The sequence below is a fragment of the Motacilla alba genome, chromosome 2 (genome assembly GCF_015832195.1).
Source record: "Motacilla alba alba isolate MOTALB_02 chromosome 2, Motacilla_alba_V1.0_pri, whole genome shotgun sequence".
Classification (NCBI taxonomy): domain Eukaryota; kingdom Metazoa; phylum Chordata; class Aves; order Passeriformes; family Motacillidae; genus Motacilla; species Motacilla alba.
Genome location: NC_052017.1, coordinates 113,068,407 through 113,091,702, shown reverse-complemented (window position 1 = coordinate 113,091,702; position 23,296 = coordinate 113,068,407). Strand labels below are relative to the sequence as shown.

General features: G+C 40.7%; 1 protein-coding gene across 1 annotated transcript in view; it reads right to left on the bottom strand.

Moving 5' to 3' along the window:
* XKR4 (XK related 4) overlaps window positions 1-23,296 on the bottom strand; it is a 221,705-nt gene that overhangs the window by 81,344 nt on the left and 117,065 nt on the right. The window contains exon 2 of the mRNA XM_038126780.1: window positions 4,241-4,440. Coding sequence (XP_037982708.1) covers window positions 4,241-4,440 — 200 coding nt within the window. The remainder of the gene's footprint in view (window positions 1-4,240; window positions 4,441-23,296) is intronic.

Here is a 23,296-nt window from a genome sequence, read left to right as displayed (position 1 = left end):
TTTGCCAGAGGATTTTTATAAACAACTAGTGAACAACATAATTTGCTTCTGCCAGATAAAGTTAGAACCTATCAGCCATGTCATAAACTGCTATCAAGTCTCTGAGCTTCTTCTTCAGCTCAGGCAGCAGCAGCAATTTGTTTGGAGTAGAAGCACTGGAGAATGGTGTTTGGTGGCATTGTTAACGTTTGTGCACTGGGTGCAGTGTCAGCACATGAACAGTGTAGGGTTTCCAACAGAGTTGGTAGAAAATGGGAAAATTGTTTGGCCAGGGAGATGTCCTGGAAATGCATTTTCAGCAGAACCAGTAGCTCTGTGGTGTGTGGTGACTTCGAGGAAACTTGATGAATTTATAAACTGGTCTGAACTTTTCGTTTTGCTTCTGGCACTACTGTCAGTCCCCATTAAGAAATGCAGCTTTATATGACATAAACTTTGATTAGATTTTGATTAAACTTTGATAGAGACTTTGATTAATAACACTGTATGGAGAAGCCAGAACAAACCTCCCAGGGGTTGATAAAAAAAATTGTCCATGCAGTAAACAGGAATAAGAAGCTAATCCATAATTTAAGCAATGTGCTAATTAATACAGTATAAATAATGAAATCTGTGGTAAATCCAGGGAGTAATCTTGTCTATCTGCTCATCTAGGTGTGGTTAGAACACCATACCTTGAATAGGAAAGTAGTATTTGTGTGATAACTGATGGGAGTCTCTTTTCAATCAGATGGTCAGCAAGATTTCTTTTGCTTGCTGGAGTTTACTAATCTTGAGATGAAAAGCCTTTCTAAAAACAAACGGCAGAGTGGGAAAACTGAAGTAAGCAAAAGAAGAGTGCTGAGGGATGACGGCTAGACTGTGGGCAGGACTCCAAGATGAGGTGCCACATAAAGGGACAACCCTGACCTTCTTTACCTACCCTGATGCCATGTCCTCCCTTGCCTCCCCAGGGCTGGCATTACCCTTGCTGATATCCCATCCCGTCCCAGAAAGCCTGGCTGTGCTCAGAGCAAAGACAGGAGGAACAGACTCCCGTGAGGAAAAGAGGAAGGAGTTACCTATTTCAAGGCACATCAGTCAGTCTTCTAGAGAGCAGATATTTCTTCAAACTCAAAGGAATCACCAGAGTGGAAAAGGTGGAGGTAATAGGGGTATTAGCACAGCTCCAGTTTAGTCCACTGTCAAACTGAAGTTGTTCGTCTTCTTGAGAAATTTGCACCTAGAAATCATCAGCTTCCCACAAAAGCAATTTCACTCCTTCCACTCAGGTGAGACCTGAGTGCTGGTTGTAGGAAGAATGAGAACAAACATTGCCTCTAAATGTGCCAGTTTTGATGAAATCTTAAAGAAGAGTCAGGGTTTTAGATGATAATTTGGCTATTGTTTTACTATTACTCAGATATCTCTGGATGAGGATGCAGAAGAGAGATGACACTCTGTAAGGTCTGTCGATGGCCTCCCTCACAAGCCTTGCTCTGCTGCAGGGTCATGATACAGGGGTACACAATCCTTGCTAGAAGCTTACACTGTAGTTTTAAAATTCATGCTTGGGGAGTCCAGGCAAGTGCTAAAGGATCCCTTTGGTGTATCCTCGGGGATTTTGAAGTGGTTCTTACTGCAGTGCATGCGAGATTGACGGGGAAGGTTTTACAGATATTGAACAATATTGTTCATGATCCCCATAAAGATCCATGTACAGGTCTGCACATATTTCTTCTTAACCCCTTAGCATGAGGGGTTAGCAGGGCTTAGGTACTGAAATAGTCTGAACTGAATAAATAGTCTGAACCAAGCCAACACCCATTACAAAACTTGGAATCTTCAGTAATGCTGATAGCATTGTCCTGTTGGGAATAATGCTATTTTGTTGCATTTGGAATTGAAAATACAGAATTTCATAAATAAAAATACTTAAAAGTTTTTCTTGCATTAATTAATGCATTAGTATTAGAAGTACCCTGCTTACAGACAATTCATTTCCCATACCAAATTTGTGGTTTGTGAAAGTCATAAACTCTTAAAAACATGGACCAGTGATGTCACTTAACAATTCTCATAATAACTTTGTCCTGTGAGCAGAGAACTAAAAGAACAATAAAAACAACAAAAACCCAATAGCATTCCCTAAACAAAGAAAATCAATCAAACACCCTGTTTATTGATCCATATTGGAAATCTCTCTAACAGGCTCAGTGAGTGGACAGCTAGCTGAAGCTAATACTTTATGTCTGGGCCTTTTAAAATACCCATTTGTAGCATGATATCACTGAGAAAAATTATGCTCTTCTTATGCAGCCTCACAGCTAATCCACCATCCTATGGTGCAATGCATTAGCCTTATCATTTCTTCAAGAAAGGAGAGAAAAGAGAGAAAGGATTTTCACAGCTGGCAAGATGCTAAAACATATTATCTTTTATCATGAGAGTATAATGGTACTACTGTTTAAGAAAATCTAGCATCTTGTTTAATTTTCTTAGTTTTTTAAAATGGATCTTTTTCTCTGTGGAAGCTGGAAAAATATGGGGGAAGAGAGCATAAGTAAACACCGTCAACCTTCTCAGCTGAAATCCATAATTATAGTTTTATTACTTTCTGGTTTCTGATATATAGGCTTCACAGAGCTGATTGCAGTGTGCAGGAACCACTTTTGCCTTTTAAATTGAGGCATTTCAGGTCTTCTCTAATTAACAACCACTAGCAGAGTGTATCACAGGTTTAGTGTCTACTCAACAGGCTCATTTCTCAGAGAGAGATCTGTTATTGCACTAAAATGAGGACGAGAGGCATTCTGTATTAATAGTTTATGAAGATAGCTAAATTACAGACCATACAGTATTCTGCTTATGTTCTTCTCCTAAGTCTTTCTCTGGACTTGCTTTTTCTGGGGAGACAAATCTTGAAGTGGTAATACCTTCTTCGCAATGAGAACAGTTTGAATTTGTTGGTGCAGGGCCTCATCATGATGAGAAATTGCAGTAGGAAGTGCATAGGCAAACTTCCTTGTACAGAGTACCAACTAATTAAAACAGAAACTTTGGTTTTCTTTTCCCATCAAGGTGGCAGAGTTTTAGATTTAATGAAACAAAAACACAGGAAGAAGTACAGCTCTTTATTACATGACTGTTCAGAGTTTTGTAAAAATAAAGCCTCTGATTTATCCACAGGAAACTGCTCAGGATCAAGATCTTCACACAGTTACCCACTTTGTGCCCCATCCTTTTTTATCCAATCAGGCACACTACATGTTACTCATAATAAGCTAACCAGACCCAAGATTTTCTTGGAGCAAGGAGCTGTCACATTGTCTTCTTGTACAGTGGTAAGCACACGAGCTGCTCCTTAGAAGCAAAAGACAAAATTCTGCATTTTCTTCCTCCCTCTGTCCCTTTCATTCTCCCTTCCTCCCTTCACTCCTCACTGCCTCATGGCATTTTTGTCACCCTCTGGATTCCAAGTTCTCATTCTCTTCCTTCCCTTGCTAAAAAATTCTATCCAGGTGCAGCCATAAGGCAAAACAATGGCACAATACAAAAGGGCAGCTGTCAGGTAGCCAAAAGCAGCATGAAAAAAGCAATAGTGAGTGAGATATCCTAATATCTGTATCACCGACTGACAAAGCCATATAGCAGGACATACGCATGCATTTACTATTTTAAAGAAGTAACCACACTTGCTGAAAGTGTCAGCCTTAGAAGGAAACCTGGAGCGTGAAGGAATGAGTACTGCTTGAGAGATGATTTGTATTATTTCAGGTAAGTACGGCCGAGAGCAGATGGGCATAAACATTGGCATTATCTTCACAGAATTGCTGTTATCTTCTGTGCTGTCTCCTGCTTTGCATAATGCCATATGAACCTCATTACTGCAGTTTGCAGGGTTTTGAACATTCACAGAAAAAAAGCATAGGGAGAAGAGTAATAGTTTGATTGATGCAATTTTCACATTGGCCCAGTGGATAATCAGAAGAGCTCTTCCATTACAAGGACATGCAGGAAGCAAAACATTTTAAATCCTATCCCCAACCCAGGGCCATTAAGAAAGGCTAAAAAACCTCTAATAACACAGGCTTTCTTGACAGAGTTATTGTTAACAGCTAAATAGCAGCTAGCAGGCAAGATCTGCTCTTGTGCCAGCACTACAAGGCACACAGCAGTCTGAACGAAGGATAAATATGTATGTGTGGAAATTACATCTTCCAAAAATTATAAAAAATAAATAGATTAAATGAACCCCTACCTTGGAGAGCCTGGAGTGTACGAGTCTGTACAACAATACAGAGTTGCAGGACCAGCTGTGGTGCACTTTCCAGAAAGGTGGCTAGCAAATGCAGCATACTCACATCTGCATACTCATACACCATTTTCCAATAAAACCGCCATCTGTCATTCTCTCCACTCTGTCGACTCCGGATACCCAAGTACATTGTGTGAAAATACCTGGAAATTAAAGAGAGTGGTTATAGAAGCACAGAATGATATTTTATGGGTTATACTTCTGCTTGCAAACAATGTTTTGTTCAATGTACTTCAAAATAATGAACATTTATTTAAAAAGATAATTGTATTTCAATTTATAATAGTTGATGTGATAAGAATAAACTAAACTGAAGACAAGACTAGCCTTTATAAGACCATTAAAAAAGCTTAGTATTGTCTTACTTTTAAATAGTATTTCTTTCAAGGACTCAGTTTTCTAATTTGAAATAAATGGGTGATATCTTGTTTACACGGCCTTCCTCAGAGGTTTTGCAAATAATGAGAGGAACAAAACTGACTCTTTAATAAGAACCTGCAAAGAACTAATCTCCTTCTGCATGGCTCTATTAGGACTTGGAGGACCACCTGCACTGCAGTTCTGAGGGGGTCTTAGCCTATAGCTCTGCTATGGCTGACCTTATTGTCCTGCTTTTCCACCCATCTGACACACTGAGTATTTCAGATACTGCTAACTGTATTGTGGTTTTTTTTCTCATAGTTTGATTGTTTTAGTTGGAGAGAAGATGTAGCTGTGAATTCCTATTTTAGAAGGCGTGGAGATGTGGCTGTGGGTTCCCTTGGAGATCAGAAATGACTCACTATGGTAGCTCCCATGCAGCAGTAGCAGTAAGCAGCAGCAGGAGCCAGGAACCCAGCAGGCTGCTGCTGCTCTCCGTAGTAACCAGCAGATAAAGGGAGCAAGAGGCAAAGCCCACCAGCTCTCGTGCACTGTGCAACCAGCAGGAAAAACACCTGGCAACCAGCTCATTAAGTAGATTTTGGTGGGTGCAGGAGTAATGAGTGGTTTTAGGAAGCAAGGGAGGTCTTCTGAAGGCTAGTACCTAGATGCTGTGGTGCCTGTGGTGACCCTTGCAGAGTGTGCAGCAGCCTCCCATGACACACCTGAGTCACAGCACAGTGTTCACTCTGGGTGGCCTTTGATCCGCTCTGTTATTCTGATCTGATCTCAGATATTCTGTGTCAGAAAAGCTCCCACATTGTTCTTACAATTTTAGTTCCAAACTAATTAAGTCTGGCTGAAAAAAAATCCCCAGTCTCACTTAATGAAAAAGTTTGAAGATTAAGGTATTGTCTTGCATCAGGGTGCCTTGTGTCCTACAGTAGTAGCCTGGGGGGCTACTAGCTGATGTGGATCTTTGTTTCTCTTTTTCTTGAGGTATCTTTCATATCCTGTTCCTGACATAATTTTCTTATGATATTTTTAATATGTTTTCACAGCAATTTTTTAAAAGTGAGATCCTATTTTATAATTAGAAAAATTTTAGTAAATTTAAACCACTTTCAATATGAGTTGTTTTAATTAGTTAAGATAAAGTATTTCAGTATTCTTTCCGCAAGTTCTTGTCTTAAAATCCTTTTCCTAACAGGTGGAGCATGGTGAATTGTGAAATCTCTTTTCACAAAGGTTGCATGCAACCTTTAATGTCTGCTCAGCTGTAACTCTGGAGGTGTCTTATGCTGATGAGAAGACTTTTGGCTTCTAACTGGCCAAGAGCCCAAGATTTGGTTGCTCCCTTGAAGAATGACCAAATGCACCCTTGTGCACAATGCACACTCTATGCAGAGCAGCAGTTTTTACTCAGGAATATTCACCTGACAAAACCAGGGAGTAGCACAGAGAAACAGCTGAGAGGACAGATCTGAGCTTGCAGCATTTCTCTTGACAATGCACATCACAGCAATATAAAAGGAAAACACATTAAACTCACATTTAAATTAAAATCACACCAGGTGGCTTTGAATTTTATCAAAGTCCCATGTGGGAGTTAAGCAGCAATGAACTGCTCAAAGACTGAGACCACAGAGGTGCAGTAAACAAGGCACCAACTGCAACTCTCATGCAAAACACTGAGCAGGTCTAGATGGGTCAGTGTGTGATGGGATAACTGGGCCTCTCTGGTGTCTTTGGGGTTAGGTAAAGTGGAATGGCCTGCTGCCCAGATCTGAAAGCCACTGAGCTGGAAAGGCATCTTTTGCTGCACAGTTCTGTTAATGGGGTCCATTGGACCCACAGGTTCTCAGTCACGATCCGTTTAATTGTTCCTAGACCTCTCATTAAAGTCCTGCAGGACTTTAATGGGACAGGTAAGGCTTTTATGTCCTTCTGCAGTTTATTGTTTGGGTGGGGTTGGTTTGTCCTGCCTAACATGTCCTCCCAAGGGTCACACCTTGGAATATTGCACATAGTGGGACCAGACAACATTTTCAGCATCATTTTTTTAAGCTATCACTAACCTTTGCTATAAATTCCTAAAGGAGCTGTGGCTGCTGAAAGTTGTGCCAGGAGGCTCTAGCTCTGCCAGTGGAGCCATCTGCAACTTCAGTTCTACAGCATTTGTACAAAAAATACTTTTCCTATTACAGAAATGACATACTGTGGCAGGTGAGGACCCCTAGGGTTCTTTACCTGCTCTGCAGAGTGGTTGTGCATGGCAAATATGTTGTGATTAATGAACCCGTATGGAAATATTTCCTCTCCCATTGCACTTTATTGTGAAACACTGTCAGTGAGTTATTGGGGACTGGGGAATCATTGCTCTTTGTCTACTTAGCTCTCTGCAATTTAAACACAAGACATAGAGGAGGAAGATACTTTCTGTTTTTACACACTGGGGACCAAATTTCAGCCTAGGGCGGTATTTTTTTCTGTCCTTTCAATTTTGGCCAAATTAATTGCAGACTGAAATGAACATTTACACACATAATTACTGTCACTGATTTATAGGCACAATCAGGTGATTAGACAGCTAAACATTCTGATTTGCATCCACAATTAATTGCACCAGCAATTGATGTTAGGTGTGCAAATTAGCAGTTATTAAAATAAAAAGAAGGCCTAATAAAATGATTCATATATCAAAGACATTTTTTTTCTGATTGTGAAATATAGAAGAAAAAAAGTGGGAGAAAGTGCTTTGTTGTAGTGGCTTCCAAATATAGCTTAACACTGCAGCAATGACACATTCCATTTTATATATATATGCATTATGTAATTCCACTTCAGAAACCCTCACAGGAGGCCTATTGTCAGCAAATGCCATACAGACACAGTCATAGGTAGTTCCTGGTTTAAAGGGTTTTTCTATTTTGGTGTTCTGGTATTGTTTCAGTAGAAATTCACATTTTTATGTGAATCCAGGTTGTGACTCTTTATATACAGTTATTCTAGAAAGATATAGGAAAAAGTAGTACAGAGTTCTGCATTGCAAAATGTCTTAGGTAAATTGATGTCAATGAACCTGAAAGGGCAGATGTGAATGTTGTTCTTTTGGTTGTGACTGCATTCAGTCAACTACAGTCTTCTGCTGGTGCTTTACAAATATACAAAAGCTGCCTATCCATGTTCCCAAAAAGCATTTAATTGATATGAAAAGAGATGATGAAGAGTGAAGAATTGAGAGTTAGAGCACCTGACAAAAAAGGGAAAATAAGCAGAAATGGGAAGTGAGGTAATAATACTGCCATCTAGTAAAGTAACTACTTTGTCTAATAAATCAAGTTTATCTTAAAGTCTCTTATTCCACTAGAAGAGTAAAACCACATAAAAAGACACCACTTCACCCACTCCACAAAAAGACCCTACAATTTCATGGCTCTCTTGTTTGTGTAGAAGAACTTAGACATAACTGATTTTCTTAGAGATTTTGCAGTTAGAGGATTATGAAACCTCTCCTGTGAATTCAGACTGAGAGAGTTGAGGTTGTTCAGCCCGGGGAGGAGAAGGCTCCAAGGAGATCTTATTGTGGGCTACCAATACCTGAAGGAGGCTGAAGGTTATGGCTTCAGACTGAAAGAGGGTAAATTAGCTATAAGGAAGAAATTATTCATTATAAGGGTGGTGAGACATTGGAAGAGGTTGCCCAGAGAAGTTGTCAATGCCCCATCCCTGAAAGTATTCAAGGCCAAACTGGATGGGGCTTTTAGCAACCTGGTCTAGTGGAAGCTGTCCCTGCCCATGGCAGGGAATTGCAACTGGATGATCTTCAAGGTCCCTTCCAACCGAAACCATTCTTCCAGCCTGTGATTCTAAGAAATGTACTATGAAAAAGCAATATCAAAACTTTTTATTTTTTTTTAATGAAGATAGACCACTGCTTGGGATCTCAATGATGATTTTAAAAAGTTTATATTCAGAATTAATAGAATGGAGTGAAAAGTGCTATATGACTGATAATCAGATGGCAACATATATATCATTATGTGTGCCTTAATGTCTTAACCTTTGAGGGAAGTAGAGAAGTTTTCAACATTTAATTGTCTTAATTTATTTCAGTGCATCTCACAGCACAGTATACAGATCTTGCTAAAGCATAACCCTTAAGGATGTGAATCTGAGACAAGACTACAAGTGACATTCTTTTTCCATTATATTCATGATGGAAGGCAGTAGAGTAAAAGAGACAAACAGAAAACCAGGCTACTCCTTATGTCCACAACAGGGTCCAAGATGCAAGACAAATAGAAATAAAACATTGCCTACATTTGTATTTGGGGAAAAAATGTATTTTGGTTATGGGGAAAGAGACATTAATTCTGACAGGACAGTGGCTCTCCAGTATTTCCAAAATCAAGAGACCTCATTTTGGTCCAGATTCACATACCAGTCTTGAAGATGGTCAGCATAGACTGAGATACATACATTTGAAATAATTCTCGTAACAATTCACTTATGATTAAAGCATACCCACTTGTGTATTTAACTGAGATGAGGTAGTGTAATTATACCATAATACCAAATATTTATGCTGTACGACCACTGCTTGATCAACTAGGATGAATGAAAATAATCTTACAGAATTTGTTCCTCAGGAGTTGGTAGCTGACCAACCTAATAGCTTTCTGCAGGGGCAAGGTGTAACTTTCAGTCAGCACACTCAAATCCAGCTGATATTTCAAGAGCCCATAATTGGATGTGCTTTTTCATGTGTGAAGAAAATTCTAACTCCTTTCTATCTTACTCTTAACAACTTCTCCCCAGGTCTTGCTCCAGTACAAGGCAGGCAAGGAGGCCCCCAGAATACCTACCAAATAGGAGACAAATCCTCAGAGTCAGTTATTCTGGAAGAGTGTTTAGGTGCCACTGGTGCCTGTGCTAAGGATTTCCAACAGCCTACAATTCATCTACTCTTTATAAAAGATCTTTGGTGAATATCCTGGTATCATTGAAACTGAAGATTCTTTTGGCAGTGATTTAACACTGGCAGTGGCACCATCTGGGATGTGGTGGCTCCTCTGAGATTCTCACCCCAAACTTTGCTATTTGATTTTACCTCCATTCTTATAGACCCATAACTTTTGCAAATCTTTAGCTATAAATTTAGATTTTTGAGATTTGGAAAAGTTATGTTCATCTGCTGCTCATTTAGACAGTGTGCACAACAAGTATGTGCGTATGCAAGCTCAGAGCCATATGTGAGTCCAGTCTGACTATGGCTCTGAGCACTTGTACAGATTTTCACCATAATGAAATTATCCATCTGATGATAATATATACGGCTCTAGAAAAAAATTCTTCAATTTAGAAGTGGCAAAGACTACATTGTTACCATGTGTTTTATCTAAGAAGTCCTTAGGATGCTACACATGAATAAGAGACCATTTGCATTCTTTGGAAAAATGAAATTATTCTGATTTCATGCCTCATGTAGTCCATTTTATTGCAACTGCTTAAGCCTGTAGAGGATGCCTGCTTATGTTGCATAATCCAGTGAAGAACTTGTGAGAAGACCAAAAGTCATTAATGGCTAGTTGGAGCAGTCCTAGACATTTATTCTGATGCCTAATTTGCCCCTACATCTAACACTATATTAAACAATTTGGCCATACAATAAACAGTTGTTCTTTCTGTGTTTGAGGTGCAAAGGATGAAAATCACTACTGCAGAGCTAAAAATCAGTAGAATAAACAGCAATTCAGATAAGTGGTATTTTCTTCTGTTGCTTAGTTACCAGAGAAAACTTAACTGTGTTTGTATCTCAACAGTATTTGCCATGTTAAATAACAACAGATTGTTCTATTTTACTTCTTATGTGCCTTTTTATTACGTGTGCCTGAATACTTAAATAAAAAAAGTTTCTTTAGGAGTATTTACTGCATTAGCAGTACATGCTAGTGCTTATTCTTTTTGTTCTGAAGAAACAAACAAATCCCTTCAGTTTTGATTCCTTATTCTACGAAGGAAAACCAGCCAACTTCTAATTTTCTAATCAAATTATTTTTGATGCAACCATTAAGGTTTAATGTGCAAAAGAAAAGTGAAATAGATTCTGGAGAACAGCAGTGACAAAAACTTGTCCAACTAAGCATGGTTCTGGCAATTTACCAGCAGTCAAAAGTCTGGACTTAATTTACTTTAAATTATGAGTGCAGCATCCTCATCTGTGCTACTGAGATGATATCCATGTGAGGACAGATCCCTCTGGGGAATATTTCATCATAAGAGACATTAAAAGGCTGATTTCTAGAATATGCATACCCTACAAAGATAAAAACCAAATCCAACTCCTTCTATTTAATTTTACTTTGCAGTATTTAAGATATCAGAAAAATAACTGCTTTACTTCCTGTGACATAAAGCAAGGCACTTTATGAGCATAAACAAAATGATTACATCTGTTTCATTATGACCTATAAAGCATTCCCCAGCATCTTCTATGACTGGGTGGTCCTTCTCAAATGGCCATGAGTCGTATTACAGCAGCATTTTATAGTCATCTAAATTTTTATAGCCATCTGAATTTAGCTACTTTACGAATTCCCCAGCTGTAGCCAGTCATACCCAGCACTTTCCTTCCTTCCCTGCCATGTGCAAACTGCAGACCTCCAGTTTGTGAACCAGTGATGGAGGGAGATGGCAGGACTAAGTTGGACTAGGTCCAGGTTTAATGAGGAGAAGGCAGGCTGGTCTAAAGAAATCTCTGATGCAGCCTGCTCCCCTACTAACTGTCCTCACCCCTGGGGTACAGCTGCTCAGCCCCACTGCTCAGCCCACTGTGGGATTCTACCATGAGTGAGGTGACAAACCTCCAGGAAACAAATCTCCTTGTATTGGAATGAGGTGCAGCCTGGATGCTTGCACTGAGCAGCACGGATGCTGGGCTGTCCTCTGCCAGGACCCCTCTAGCTTTACAGCAATTTTCTGTCCCTTCCTTTTCTCTGTACCCTGCAGACTCAGGTGAGGCAGGCAGCAAACCCTTTACCTCTGCACACAATGAGGTGATGCATCCCCCAGCATGCTGCCAGATCAGATGGAAGTACCCCTGCCATTTGTTTAGTTTAATCATCTCCATGTTTCTCGTCTCAAAACTGTGATATTCCCAGAATGCACTTGCTTCACAGGGCTTCCTATCAGCCTTGAGACTCTGTTGCATCCCAACCAGTCTGTGAAGTCCTGTGCTGCTAAGGCTGCCCCAGCCATGCCTGTGGTGCTCATCCCTGGGTCAGCTTTCCCCTTGTACAGTGCTGGGGACCAAGGGCAGGGGGCAGATAGAGCTTGGTGGCCATGGACCCATCGGACAGGCAGCTGATGGTGGTACTGCCAGTGATAGGGATGGCAGAACCTTGTCAGGAAGTATTACACAGCCACTGGCCACAGCTCCTCTACATGCTGCCCAGATACTTCTCAGGAGTAAACATCGGTGCATTTTCTTTGCACTATTAACTAGAATTGAAAAGGAGAATGCAGAAGTGAAATAATAAAAAAATTCACAGTCTGCTGCAGATGTGTATAGCTTTGTTTTTCACAGCTCCTTCACCAGGCATTGCCATTGGTGCTACGTAACAGCTGCCTTTCCTGTTTCAATCATGGGACAAGGCCATTTAGACATGTTCAGCAGCACAACTAAGAAGTTTTACTGCACTGTCATTTCCTGCATGGCATTGCACACCTGTGTGCTCTTTAACTACAGGCACTGTTTCATCAAAAGCTGATGAAATTGCTTTGGACCTCAGAGGTTCTCAGAGGCTCCCTTGGTTTCCACTTGCAGGAAACACTGGAGTTTCTTATATATTATCAAGGCTGCAGCCCTGGGAATGATGTCCATGTGAGATCAGACCCCTAAGGGCAAGCAGCTTCCCGAGAGATTAGATATCTGCCCTGCTCTGTGTCCTCTGAGAAACTGAGGGCTTTCCTGCTTTGTCAAAAGGGTCCTTACAGGCTTCCTGAAGCAATAGTCCACTGAAGCTGTTAGGAAAACATGGTTCTGCTGGTAAATGTCAGGGCACTCTAAAGAGATCTGTTAAAATCCTAGTTCACAGCCTGCTCTGCAACTATCTCCCTTTGGTTTCATCCCTGCAGCCTTACATGGTTTTGGGGGTGACTGAGTGGAAGGCTACATCTGTCCTATGAAGAAGAGCTGAGATTCCCAACCAATAGTGGTTTAAAATGATTTTCTTTCTTCCCTTCTCCTCCCTTCCTCCTCATGTCATATTTTTCATTTTCTTCTAACCCTGTCTGCCTCTTAGTCATCCTAAAGGACCCCAAGAAGTGAATCCTGGTTTGTCTCTGTCTCAGTTGGGAGATATCAAGAAGAATCAGGGATCAGAAAAGCACAGAATCCCCCAAGGAGCTCCAGGCATTCCCTGGAAAGGCAATTAGTCATGGCCAAGGATCTGTACCATGCAGCTGTCACAGGAATATAATCATTATCATAGGCATCCTCACTTCACCAGCCCCTGGGGCTGCAGCCGGAATTTAATTGTTTCCCTGTTCCCTCCCAGCTCTGACAGACTTATGATGATAGCCCTTGGAAATGGTCCTGAGACCTGCCATGTGAAACAGTCAAGGAAGATGCACCTGTGTCCCAATCACCTATTTGATTGCATTGGAAGAAGGGACTGCTTGTGGAGGTAAGAGTGGGCACAGATGGAGAGAAGTGTTTCTGGCTTCTCAGCTTGGGGTACCAGGTGTACATGTCAGATCTCTGGAGAAGCAGCCGGGCAGCTTCCCATCAACACAAAAGGATAAGACTAGTAAAAGGTATTAAGACCCTTTGCCTATCTTACCACTGTTTTCACGGGAGCACACTCTGCAAACCTGTGTTCTGTGGCTGGAGACTTTGCAGTCTGGAGATAGGCTCTTCCCCTGGGTACCAGTGTTTATCATTCACACTGCACACAGGGAGCTGCCCAGGCCCCTCTGGGACAGCTGAGTTTCTCCCAGCATCCGTCTCTCAGCCCAGATCCACGGGGACATGGGCTATTTTTTGATCTCAACAGTTCACAAGGGAGGGTTCAACACAGAGGTGGAGCAGCAAAGAAGCTGGTGAGCTAAATACTGGCACTCCTGTGCCAGTCACAATTGCTCTGTAAGGGAACCCTTCACTGTTCAAATTCTCAACCTCATGGTCAAACTCACCATCTGGAAGAGGGAATACCTTTGCATGCCCATTCACAAGAACCCACGTTGTTTTTCACTTTCCCTGATGCACTTTCACTTTCCCTGATGCCTTTGATAAACTAAGTAGACTAATCTGCCTGCTGATTATGCAATTTTCCAGTGACAACTTTCACAGAACAAGAGAAGACAATTGTAGTTTCTTTGATCTAGCAAAGGAAAAAAAATTGCATTTTTAAAGCTGTGGAGATGCCTGCACTATCTCTTGCAAAAGTGAAGAGAAGCAATAGTACAAACACTAGAGAGTCAGAATGGCTAGGGTTGATGCTATATTTTATCCCCACAGACAAAATGTAATGTGTTTCCTTCCATATAAACATCTTTCTTTCATGACCACTGGTGTGCGCCAGGATGGATCTGGGTTGTGTCACTCTGGGGGCCTAGCATGTAATTTCACACTGTGAAATAGCAGGAGCTAGCTGCCTCCACTAACCAGTAAAACTGAACTATTGCCAACCTTCCCTTTCCTTCCTCCAAAAAACCTTCCAAATTGCTTATAAGAGCTTTTATAGGACCTGCTTGCTCTTTCTGGCTCAGAGAAAACACACAACTGAGAATTCTGTTTGGAAATATCTCGCTGTAAGTAACTTTTTATCCATCCTATTTATATAGCAGTCTCTGCTTCAGCTTTTTCTTTTGAAGTATTCAGGAGAAGCCATTAGCTAATCCTGCAGCAGAAAACTCCTAATAAATTGAATGGTCATTGTTTGGATGGAGCAATCTATAAACACTCAGGAAATAATGTGGGATTAGTCACTCATTAAGATATACATGGGCAGTGCTCGTGTGATCTTTATGTGATATTCAAATTGCTGGCAGTGTTATTTAACAGGAATTCAAGCTAACTTCCTCTTGGTGCTTATCAGTTGTCTGGACTAATAGAGAATGTTCTTTAAATGTTGCCTGCCTGAAGAATTTTATATAAGAATCAATTCAAAAAGAAATTTCCCAGCAAATAGCATTAGTAGGGCTGAAAAGCATCTCACAAAGAAATGGTCTTGAATACTAAGCTGAGCACCTCACCATGCACTATATCTGCATGCTTTGCAAATCGAGTGTTCAGAAATCTTAGGAATAAAATTTCTGGCCTGGGTTTTGCCTCGTGAGAAAGCTCTAGGGCAAATGACAGCATTTTCATGTTAGCCTTTTGTCAATTCTCATAGGTCAAGTCCAAAGGGTGTCTGCTAGAAAAAACACTCCGAGGAATCTAGAGGGAATTCTGTGAGTTTACAACCTCCTAGATTGGCCCTTATCAATATGTTGTAGAAAAAGAAGAAGGGATATAAGAGGTGACATGCTGGCAGCATACAAGCCAATGGAGAAAATAACATGAGCTGGCAAGAACAGCAATTACATTTAGGACTTGAAAGCAAACCATGGTCATTAGAGATCTACAGTTTTCAGTCTAACTAAACTTCTGTATTCTAATATTAGCTCCCTCTTAAAAAATAGCATAAAGTCCAAGAAGCACAGAAGAATAGTAAAGTGTCTTCAAGAAAAATGCTTCAAGGAATGGCTTGTATCAAAGGGCATGAATTTATATGTGCTGAGACCGAGTCTGAATTCACCAGCCATTTTGTTTAAAAACTTATTCAGAAAAGAAGGCAGAGATAACACAGGCATGAAACAAGAACTAAGATTTTTTTTTTTTTTTGCTATGGCAGGAATAGAAGAAAGGTTCAGCTGAGGTTTGGTCTATGAACATTTTTTAATACTATTTTTAGCTGGATGTAAGATCAGTTTTGCAGTGCAAAACACAACCAGATTTGCATATATATGCATATGTATAATCTGTAACTTCCCCGCAGTTTAGGCATCTAATTCCAGCAGAGAAGGATATAATATCTGATAGAAGACTTGTAAAACTTGGGAGACCATACTGTTGAAATGCTACAAATACAACTAATCAAACCTAAAATCTGTGTCTTGTAAGTCCCAAATGGACATATGTGCATGTATAAACAAGAGCAGCACTTTCAGTATCATGTCTGAATTCACTATCATCACAATGAAAATTGCTGAAGTTAAGAGTCTGGTGTAGAATGGGAGTGCTTTCAAGGTGGTCAAACTGGACAGGGACTTGCCAGGAACAACCAGGCCATCTGCTTCTCACCTGGGTGAGCAGGGATATGCCAGAGCTGGAAGGCTCTTTTGGGACTTCTAGAGAGAACACTTGTGCTCCACAAAGCATCTGGCACTACCCCTTTGCACCCTGCAGAAAACATCCCCCAGTTCTAATTCTCCTAAACTCAATGAAGGTTAAAAGAGCTATAAAGGATATCCAATCCGTACTTTGCCCATGGTATATCCATTCAAACTGGCAAACTTGGTGTGATCTGCTTCACCCTTCCATTGCAATCTTAATCACAGAGTAGCTGAGGTTGGAAGGGGTCTCTGGAGGTTGTCTGATCAAGGAGAGCTATCAGCTATCACCTAGAGCAGGTTGCTAAGAGCATGTCCAAAGAGATCTTTGGACATCTTCAAAGACAGAGACTCCACAACATTCCAGAGCCTGACTTTGCCCTCTTTGCACCCTCCTTCCAGGGATGTGAGATGGTCCCTGAGCCATCTCTTTGTGCTAAGCAGTCCAGCCTTTTCTCAGAAGGAGAATGCTCCTGTCCCTTAGGTATTTTTGTGGCCCAGTGTCAGACTCTGTCCAGTACTCTACACCTCTCTTGTACTGGGGAGACCACAACAGGACACAGCGCTCCAGGCATGGCCTCAGCAGTGCCGAGTAGAGGAGCAGGATCACCTCCCTCAACCATCAGGCAGCACTTTGTCTGATGCTGCATGGGACACCATTGGCCTTCTTTGCTGACACTCAACTTGGTGCCAGTCAGGACCCACAGGCTCTTTTCTGACAAGCTGCCTTCCAGCAGAGGATCTACTCCAGCAGAGTACATTCCCCAGTAATTTACTGATGCACGGGGTTGTTCCTCCCCAGCTGCAGGACTTTGCACTCTCCTTTTTGAATTTCATGAGGTTCCATTTCTCCAACCTGTAGAGGACACTCTGGTGTATCAGCTGTCCCTCCCAGGTTTGTGACATTAGCAAACTTGCTGAGGACACACTGTGCCTGGATTACATCCAGATCATGTAATACTTCTCAAGATTCTGAACAGCAGCAGAGCCGGCACTGACCCCTTGGGTTCACTGCTAGTTGCTGGGCTCCAAATAGATTTCACACTGCTGTCAGAGCTCTTTGAGATCAGCTGTTTGGTTAGTTTTCAATCCACCTTGCCAGCTTCACTTACTTCAGGCCACACTTCACCAGCTTCTCTACAAAGATCATATGAAGACAGTGTTTAAAGCCCTGCTCAAGTCTATTTAGAAAAGATTCACTGTTCTCCACTCACGTTCTAGGCCAGTCATTTCACCATAGAAGGTTTCCATAAAAACTAAGATGAGATTGGTATGGCAAGACTGCTGGTCACATTTGTAAGTACAGCATTGCTGAAAACGAAAGCTTACAAATAAACAAAAAATTTAAAAAGTATGTTTAAGAAGCAGATAGATCTTTTAACTATCCATGCCCACCACTGCAAATCCCTCAGACATATGACAGATGCCAGTGATAAAATTCCTTATTTAGACTGACACCTCATTTCCAAAATGCCACATACTGGAAGTCTGATTCTCAGCCTAGACTTTACTTTATGACTTTTTCAAGGAAAATATGAGACATGTCTTCCTAGATCTTCGCATAATGAATAAAAATTCTCTCAGAATACTAAGTGCAACTGAAGTAATACATAACAGTAATAATAATATCATTAATAATAATATTAATTATGTCTGCTTAGCATTATTTGCTTAAATTGGAAACCATTCATATTAATACAGACAGCAAACTGCATGAACTTCCTTTAACCTCTGGAAACCATTAAGAAATTCAGTGGTTTTGGCTAAATGCAGTTGCAACTCATGAGACCTGCTTGCCTTCTAAGTTAGCTAGGTAAAATTCCACTGTCTCCCTGACATTTTCTTCCTCTGCGTATCCCAGTTATCCAATGCAGAACTGGCTTTCCCACATTTGAGATCACTCTGAATTTAAGGAGTATTTGAGGTGAAGGTGGAGAGGGATGTAAATGTGCCTGATAAAGGAGGCATTAAAAACTACAAACTGCTCTTCTCAGCTTTTCAAAAGCACAATTAAGAACTTGCTTTATCTGCTGGTAAAGATGAGACCAGAAGCCAAAAGAGCTTGGGAAAGCAGGAAAAAGTAATTTTTGCAATTACTTTCTTTTTTTATTTTCCTATGCAAATTATTTTAAAGAGAAGCTTTCCTTTTTTAGACCTACCAGTTTCCTTTCTAACAGCAATCTGCCTGATTGCTGCTGGCTCCCAGGCCACACATATGTCCTTGGTTTCCAGAGGAAATTCAAAAAGAGGTAATGTAACTCATACGACTGCTTCTATACACAGAATTGTGCACGTATAGAGAATGTAAAGAAAACATACAGTGATGCGATGAACAGCTCCTTCTGGGTCCTCTGAAGAAAACAAGGGAGTTATGAGGGATTAAAAGGGTGAAAGACCACGAAGATGGTTTCGCCACACCCACAGCCATGGCCAGTCCCTGTGAGTCCCTTGGCACTTGCACCACATTTTTGGGATTTTAAGACTTCCCTGCTCTGCAGCAAAAGAGATTTCTAAGGCCTAGTAAGCGTTACTAAAGCTAACTATACCAAAGGCCTGTGTATTAGTGTTCAAAGATGCGTATCATTTCCTACAGCTAGAGGCAGCCATTTAGTTTTGGCAGATGTTATTTTATTTGTTCAGGCTGAAAGGTCACTATAATTCTGTCAGCTTTATTTTCTGTATTTAAAATGTCACCCCCAACAGGTAGCTAAGGTACCACATTTGCTTTCTACATGTCTTTTACCATTTTTCATGTCAGAGAAGGTCTTTTATGTCTTAGGAATACTAATTAAGTTTGAGAACTGGTCTTTGAAAAAAAACACTCAAAGGAAGTGAAGCACTTTTTAAAGACAATTGTCTCAGTTCCAGACATGCTTGTTTCCACTGTTTTTCTAGGGGCTTTGACATGTTTGCTTCTGGCAGGATTTCTCTGCTTTCTTAAAGCATCTCTTCATGTAAAAAGACAACTATAATGACCTGTAAGGCTTCCTGCTACTGTCCTCCATTTCTCTGGTCACATTAATTGTGTTTGCACCTACAAAGATATGTAGCAAAGGTGATCCTGTGCTTTGAAGGCCATTTCAAAAAAAGCAATTAAAGCCATGGTTGCAGGGACACCTGCATTGATCTGTCTGTTGATGTCTACCATCCACGAATCCTGGCTGTGCAAACCAACATGCCAGCTTCCTTCATGGCAGCCCCAGAACATGGCTGAACCTGAGCTAAGCCATCTCCACATGTCAGGCAGGTCACCACTATCCCTGTTTTTCTAATTTAATTTGGGCTTCTTTTCTGTCATCTTAGCAGGCTGAAATGGCTTCATGAGGATTACAGTGTCCTGGAATCACAGGGAGAGGCAAGAGAACAACAAGCCATGGTCAAAGGGAGGAGGAGGGTGGAACCAAGTGGAACCAGCACTTGTATGGAGTCCCAGTGCCATGGCAGGGCATCTTCAGTTATTGGAAAGACCTTGGTGGGTCCTAGGATGCAGTTTTTCCTTGCCATATTTCCCCAGGGAATACTTCACTTCTCTTTCTTCTTAGAAACCCCCTATCTTTTGCTGACATTTGAAACACAGGTGACTAAATGCATTTGAGCTGACATGTTGGTCAAATATGGCTAACTGTGCTGTAGAGAGCCCCATCTGCTTATTAACTAACTTATACCAGGCACATAAAGGTAATAAAGGTCTCTGCTGAATTGATTAATTCAGTGCACGGCATTTTTTTTTTTTAACTGAAGAATTAAAACTCTTATTTTGTGGTATAAATGACTTGAAAGGAAGATAAAAACATTCTGGTTTTGGGATATATTTATGAATGGTTTTCTTCTAACATTCTGTTTTTCCATCTTGTCCTTGTCAAAATGGGCATGAAAGCAAAAAGACCAAAAAGAGCTCCACAAAAGAATACTTATTTTCCTTGTAAAATACAGTGATGATCAGTGCTGTCTCTAAGGATTTGTGATTTTTTTTCTTCTATACTGTTGTGCAAGTTCTAAACCAAGCTGCAGACTGGCATGATATACTTGTGAAGCACTGAGACTCTAGGTCAAGATAAAGACCATCATTCACTCTTTTAATTTGCTTTTAAAATTAAGTTTTAAAAAGACTGCAGAAAACCTGTTCTTTTTGTACCAACTATTTAGATATTTTCACAAATGTGTTTTTATCTTCTTTTTTTCTTTCCTGACCACATGATTTGAACATACAGGTCAATGTGACCTTACAATATCCTAGGGGAAAATTAGTTGTGAGAGATGGCAAGCAAAGAAAACGCTACTGACAAAGAATCAGTGGGTTTTCTGCAAAACACATTTACTGCTTCTTGGCAGTCTCCGCCCTCAACTCCCACCTTTGCATTAGTAGCATCTGCTCTGATTTTCTTATCTTACACTGAGTGGTCCAACCAGAATTTAATAATTTGGAAAGTGTATTCCATTCACTAAAGTGTATCTGATTAAACCTGGCTCCAGATTACCTTAAGTTAGAAGCACATTATAGCTACATCATCACTGAACACTGAAACATCCCACTTCCCAGAAAGCACTGGCAGAAGCCCAAGTTTTACTGAAATCACCAGGACTGAGACCTCTAATTTTCTTTAAATATTGAGACAGTTTGATATAATGGGACAGACTCAGGATTGTATATACAGGCATACACATATATGTGTGAACATGTGCCATGCATACACACTGCCATGCCATTACCATGCTATTATACATCTACTGGACCGTCTAAAGGATTCTGCACGCTTGTGTCCTGACTTTTTTTTTTCCCCAATCTTCAACAAAACTCTTCAAGGTAAATGAAGCCATAGAACTGACCTGACATCAATCAAAGCTCTCTCTCCTAAATCCACCAAAAGGTAAATTCAGGAAGTTCAGACAAAGGCAAAAAACAGGCCCCAGGCTGTTTCTCATGCCAGTCCACCTTGCAGAGTGCATTTCCCTCCCTGTGGTCCCCAGGCTCATGTGCTACTTGCCTGGACTGAACAGAGTTCGTGGTACCTTTCTCATGCTGTGATCCACTGTCTGGCTCTGAATGTTTCTGCTGCACCTCACTGCCCACAGGGGTGAATCTGGCATTTAGCATTAAGTTGCCATAGGTAGGCTTCGGCTACTTTGTCTAAAAGAAGAGTAGATTAAAAGGAAGTGAACTTAGTCTCTGCTATTCAAAATGAAAAGCAAATAAACAAACAAACAAACAAACAGAAAAGCTGGCCTGAATAAGCCAGTCCAAATCCCTTCATTTAGCTGTCTCAACATTTTTTTTCCCACACTCTGGCACTCTGGTATATCAAGCAGGCCTGGAAGCTGATGAAAAAAATTTCAGCAGTCTGGGAATCTGGTCTATGTTTCCAACGGGTGGACCTTAACTAGACACAGGGAATGCCAGAAGTCATAAAGAAGACTGATGATCCTCTTGTGATCTCCAAATTAATTTTAATGAGCTGAGGAATTTGACTAAGCTCCTGTTAAGCTTTTCACATTTGGACTGCTGTTCCAAGCCAAACCTCTGTGGTTTCATCCATCTCTATCTTCCTGGCTTGATTTGAACTCTATCCTGATGACAAAGGGAAACACTTCAAGCAGGAGGGAGGAAATGCTCTAAAGATTGGCTTCAGCAGTGAGAAAAATCCACTCCTAATTCTCATTCTGTATATTCCTCATAAGCTTGCAGAATCACTTACATGGAGCTAGGCTAACAACATATTCAATATAAAAGAGAAGGCAGAGGTACACAAAAAGCAGGTGTGCTCATAGAGTTGAATGCAACTCAATTTAAACACCTTTAGCTGAAGACTGATGAAAATCTTGACTACTCCTCTGAATAAAAAACAACCAATGATATCTCTAGTTTCACCCAATAGGAACACCAAAACAATGCGAATGCCCAGAGCTACCACCACTCTGTCCCAGCTGCATAGCTCCAAATCTTCTCCTTGCCCTTGTCCATCCATACAGGATATACCACAATTTACATGCCTGTTACTCTGATACAGGCCCAGTGCTGTCTATGAGCTCAGTCTTCTGTCTAGTAACTCCCAGGAGGTGTGAGACTGGGGCTGGGATCCCTCAGGCTGGGGAGAACCTGCAGGAAGCCCATGCATTCCCTGAGTTGTACTCCACCCACCACACTTTACATTGGTCCAGTTACTATTTCTACAGGTTTTAGACAATTACAAGAACCAGCAGTTAATTTTCAGCATCCACTATGTATTAAAAAGCAGATGAAATTTCAGATACCTCCTCAGTATGCATTTCATCCCAAGAATTCTCCTGTGTATAAGGTGACACAAGATGTGTCATTAAGTCTAGTTCAATGCAGTAGCCTTATCTCCTTCTACCTCTCTCATCATGTCTATGTGGGAATGGTACTGTTCAGTAACATTGTAGGTATATTCAGAGACTAATTAAATTAGAATCTGCAAAATACTAGCTTCCTGGGAAAACAGGTGCTCTATAAGTGAAAGATATTATATTTAAAATGTCATGCTAAGAGAAACTTCTTTTTTTTTTTTTCAGAAGACTATCTCACAGAAATGCTTGATGAGTTTTAAAGCCGAAATTTCATTAGCAAGTTGTCAACACCAGCCCATCCTCCCAAACCCCTCTTTTCTCTCCCACTCTTTCCTCAGAACACCACCCATCTTGAGGCATCTAGAATGGCAAACGAAAACCTGGCATATTTAAAAGAGGAAAAGAATCAGAGTAAGCAACATGAAGCTCACTTCTTTTTAGAGCTAAAAAGGCTTCCCTGTCTCACACGTACCCTTATACACAAACACGTGTATGAACAAACACACTCACAGAATGCCTATGTACCATGCTTGATAGATAAATTTATGCACAGAAATACAATTACCAGTTAAATGAAACAAAGCAGAAGAAAAATGACTGAGGACTTCAGCCCACCTTGTTCCTCTGTTTTGAACTCTTTTAAAGCTCATTTTCTACTCAGCAAATTAATGAGTTAGCAGAGGACTGTTCTAGTTCTTCCGAAAGAGCTAGATGCAAGTAAGGCTCCTACCATTTCAAATTTGACAAAGAAAATAATTACTTCACAGTAGATACCGATTATAAATCAAAATTGCACGTGTCCATTCCATTCATGGCAATCACAGATACTTCCTAGTGAAGACTGCTACCTGTAGCACATTAGGCACTATTATCTCTCTTGCCTTTTAATGTACACTACAGTTTCCAATGGTTATTAAATGCATCCTGACCAGACATTCTTTTAAATTAGCATCCCCC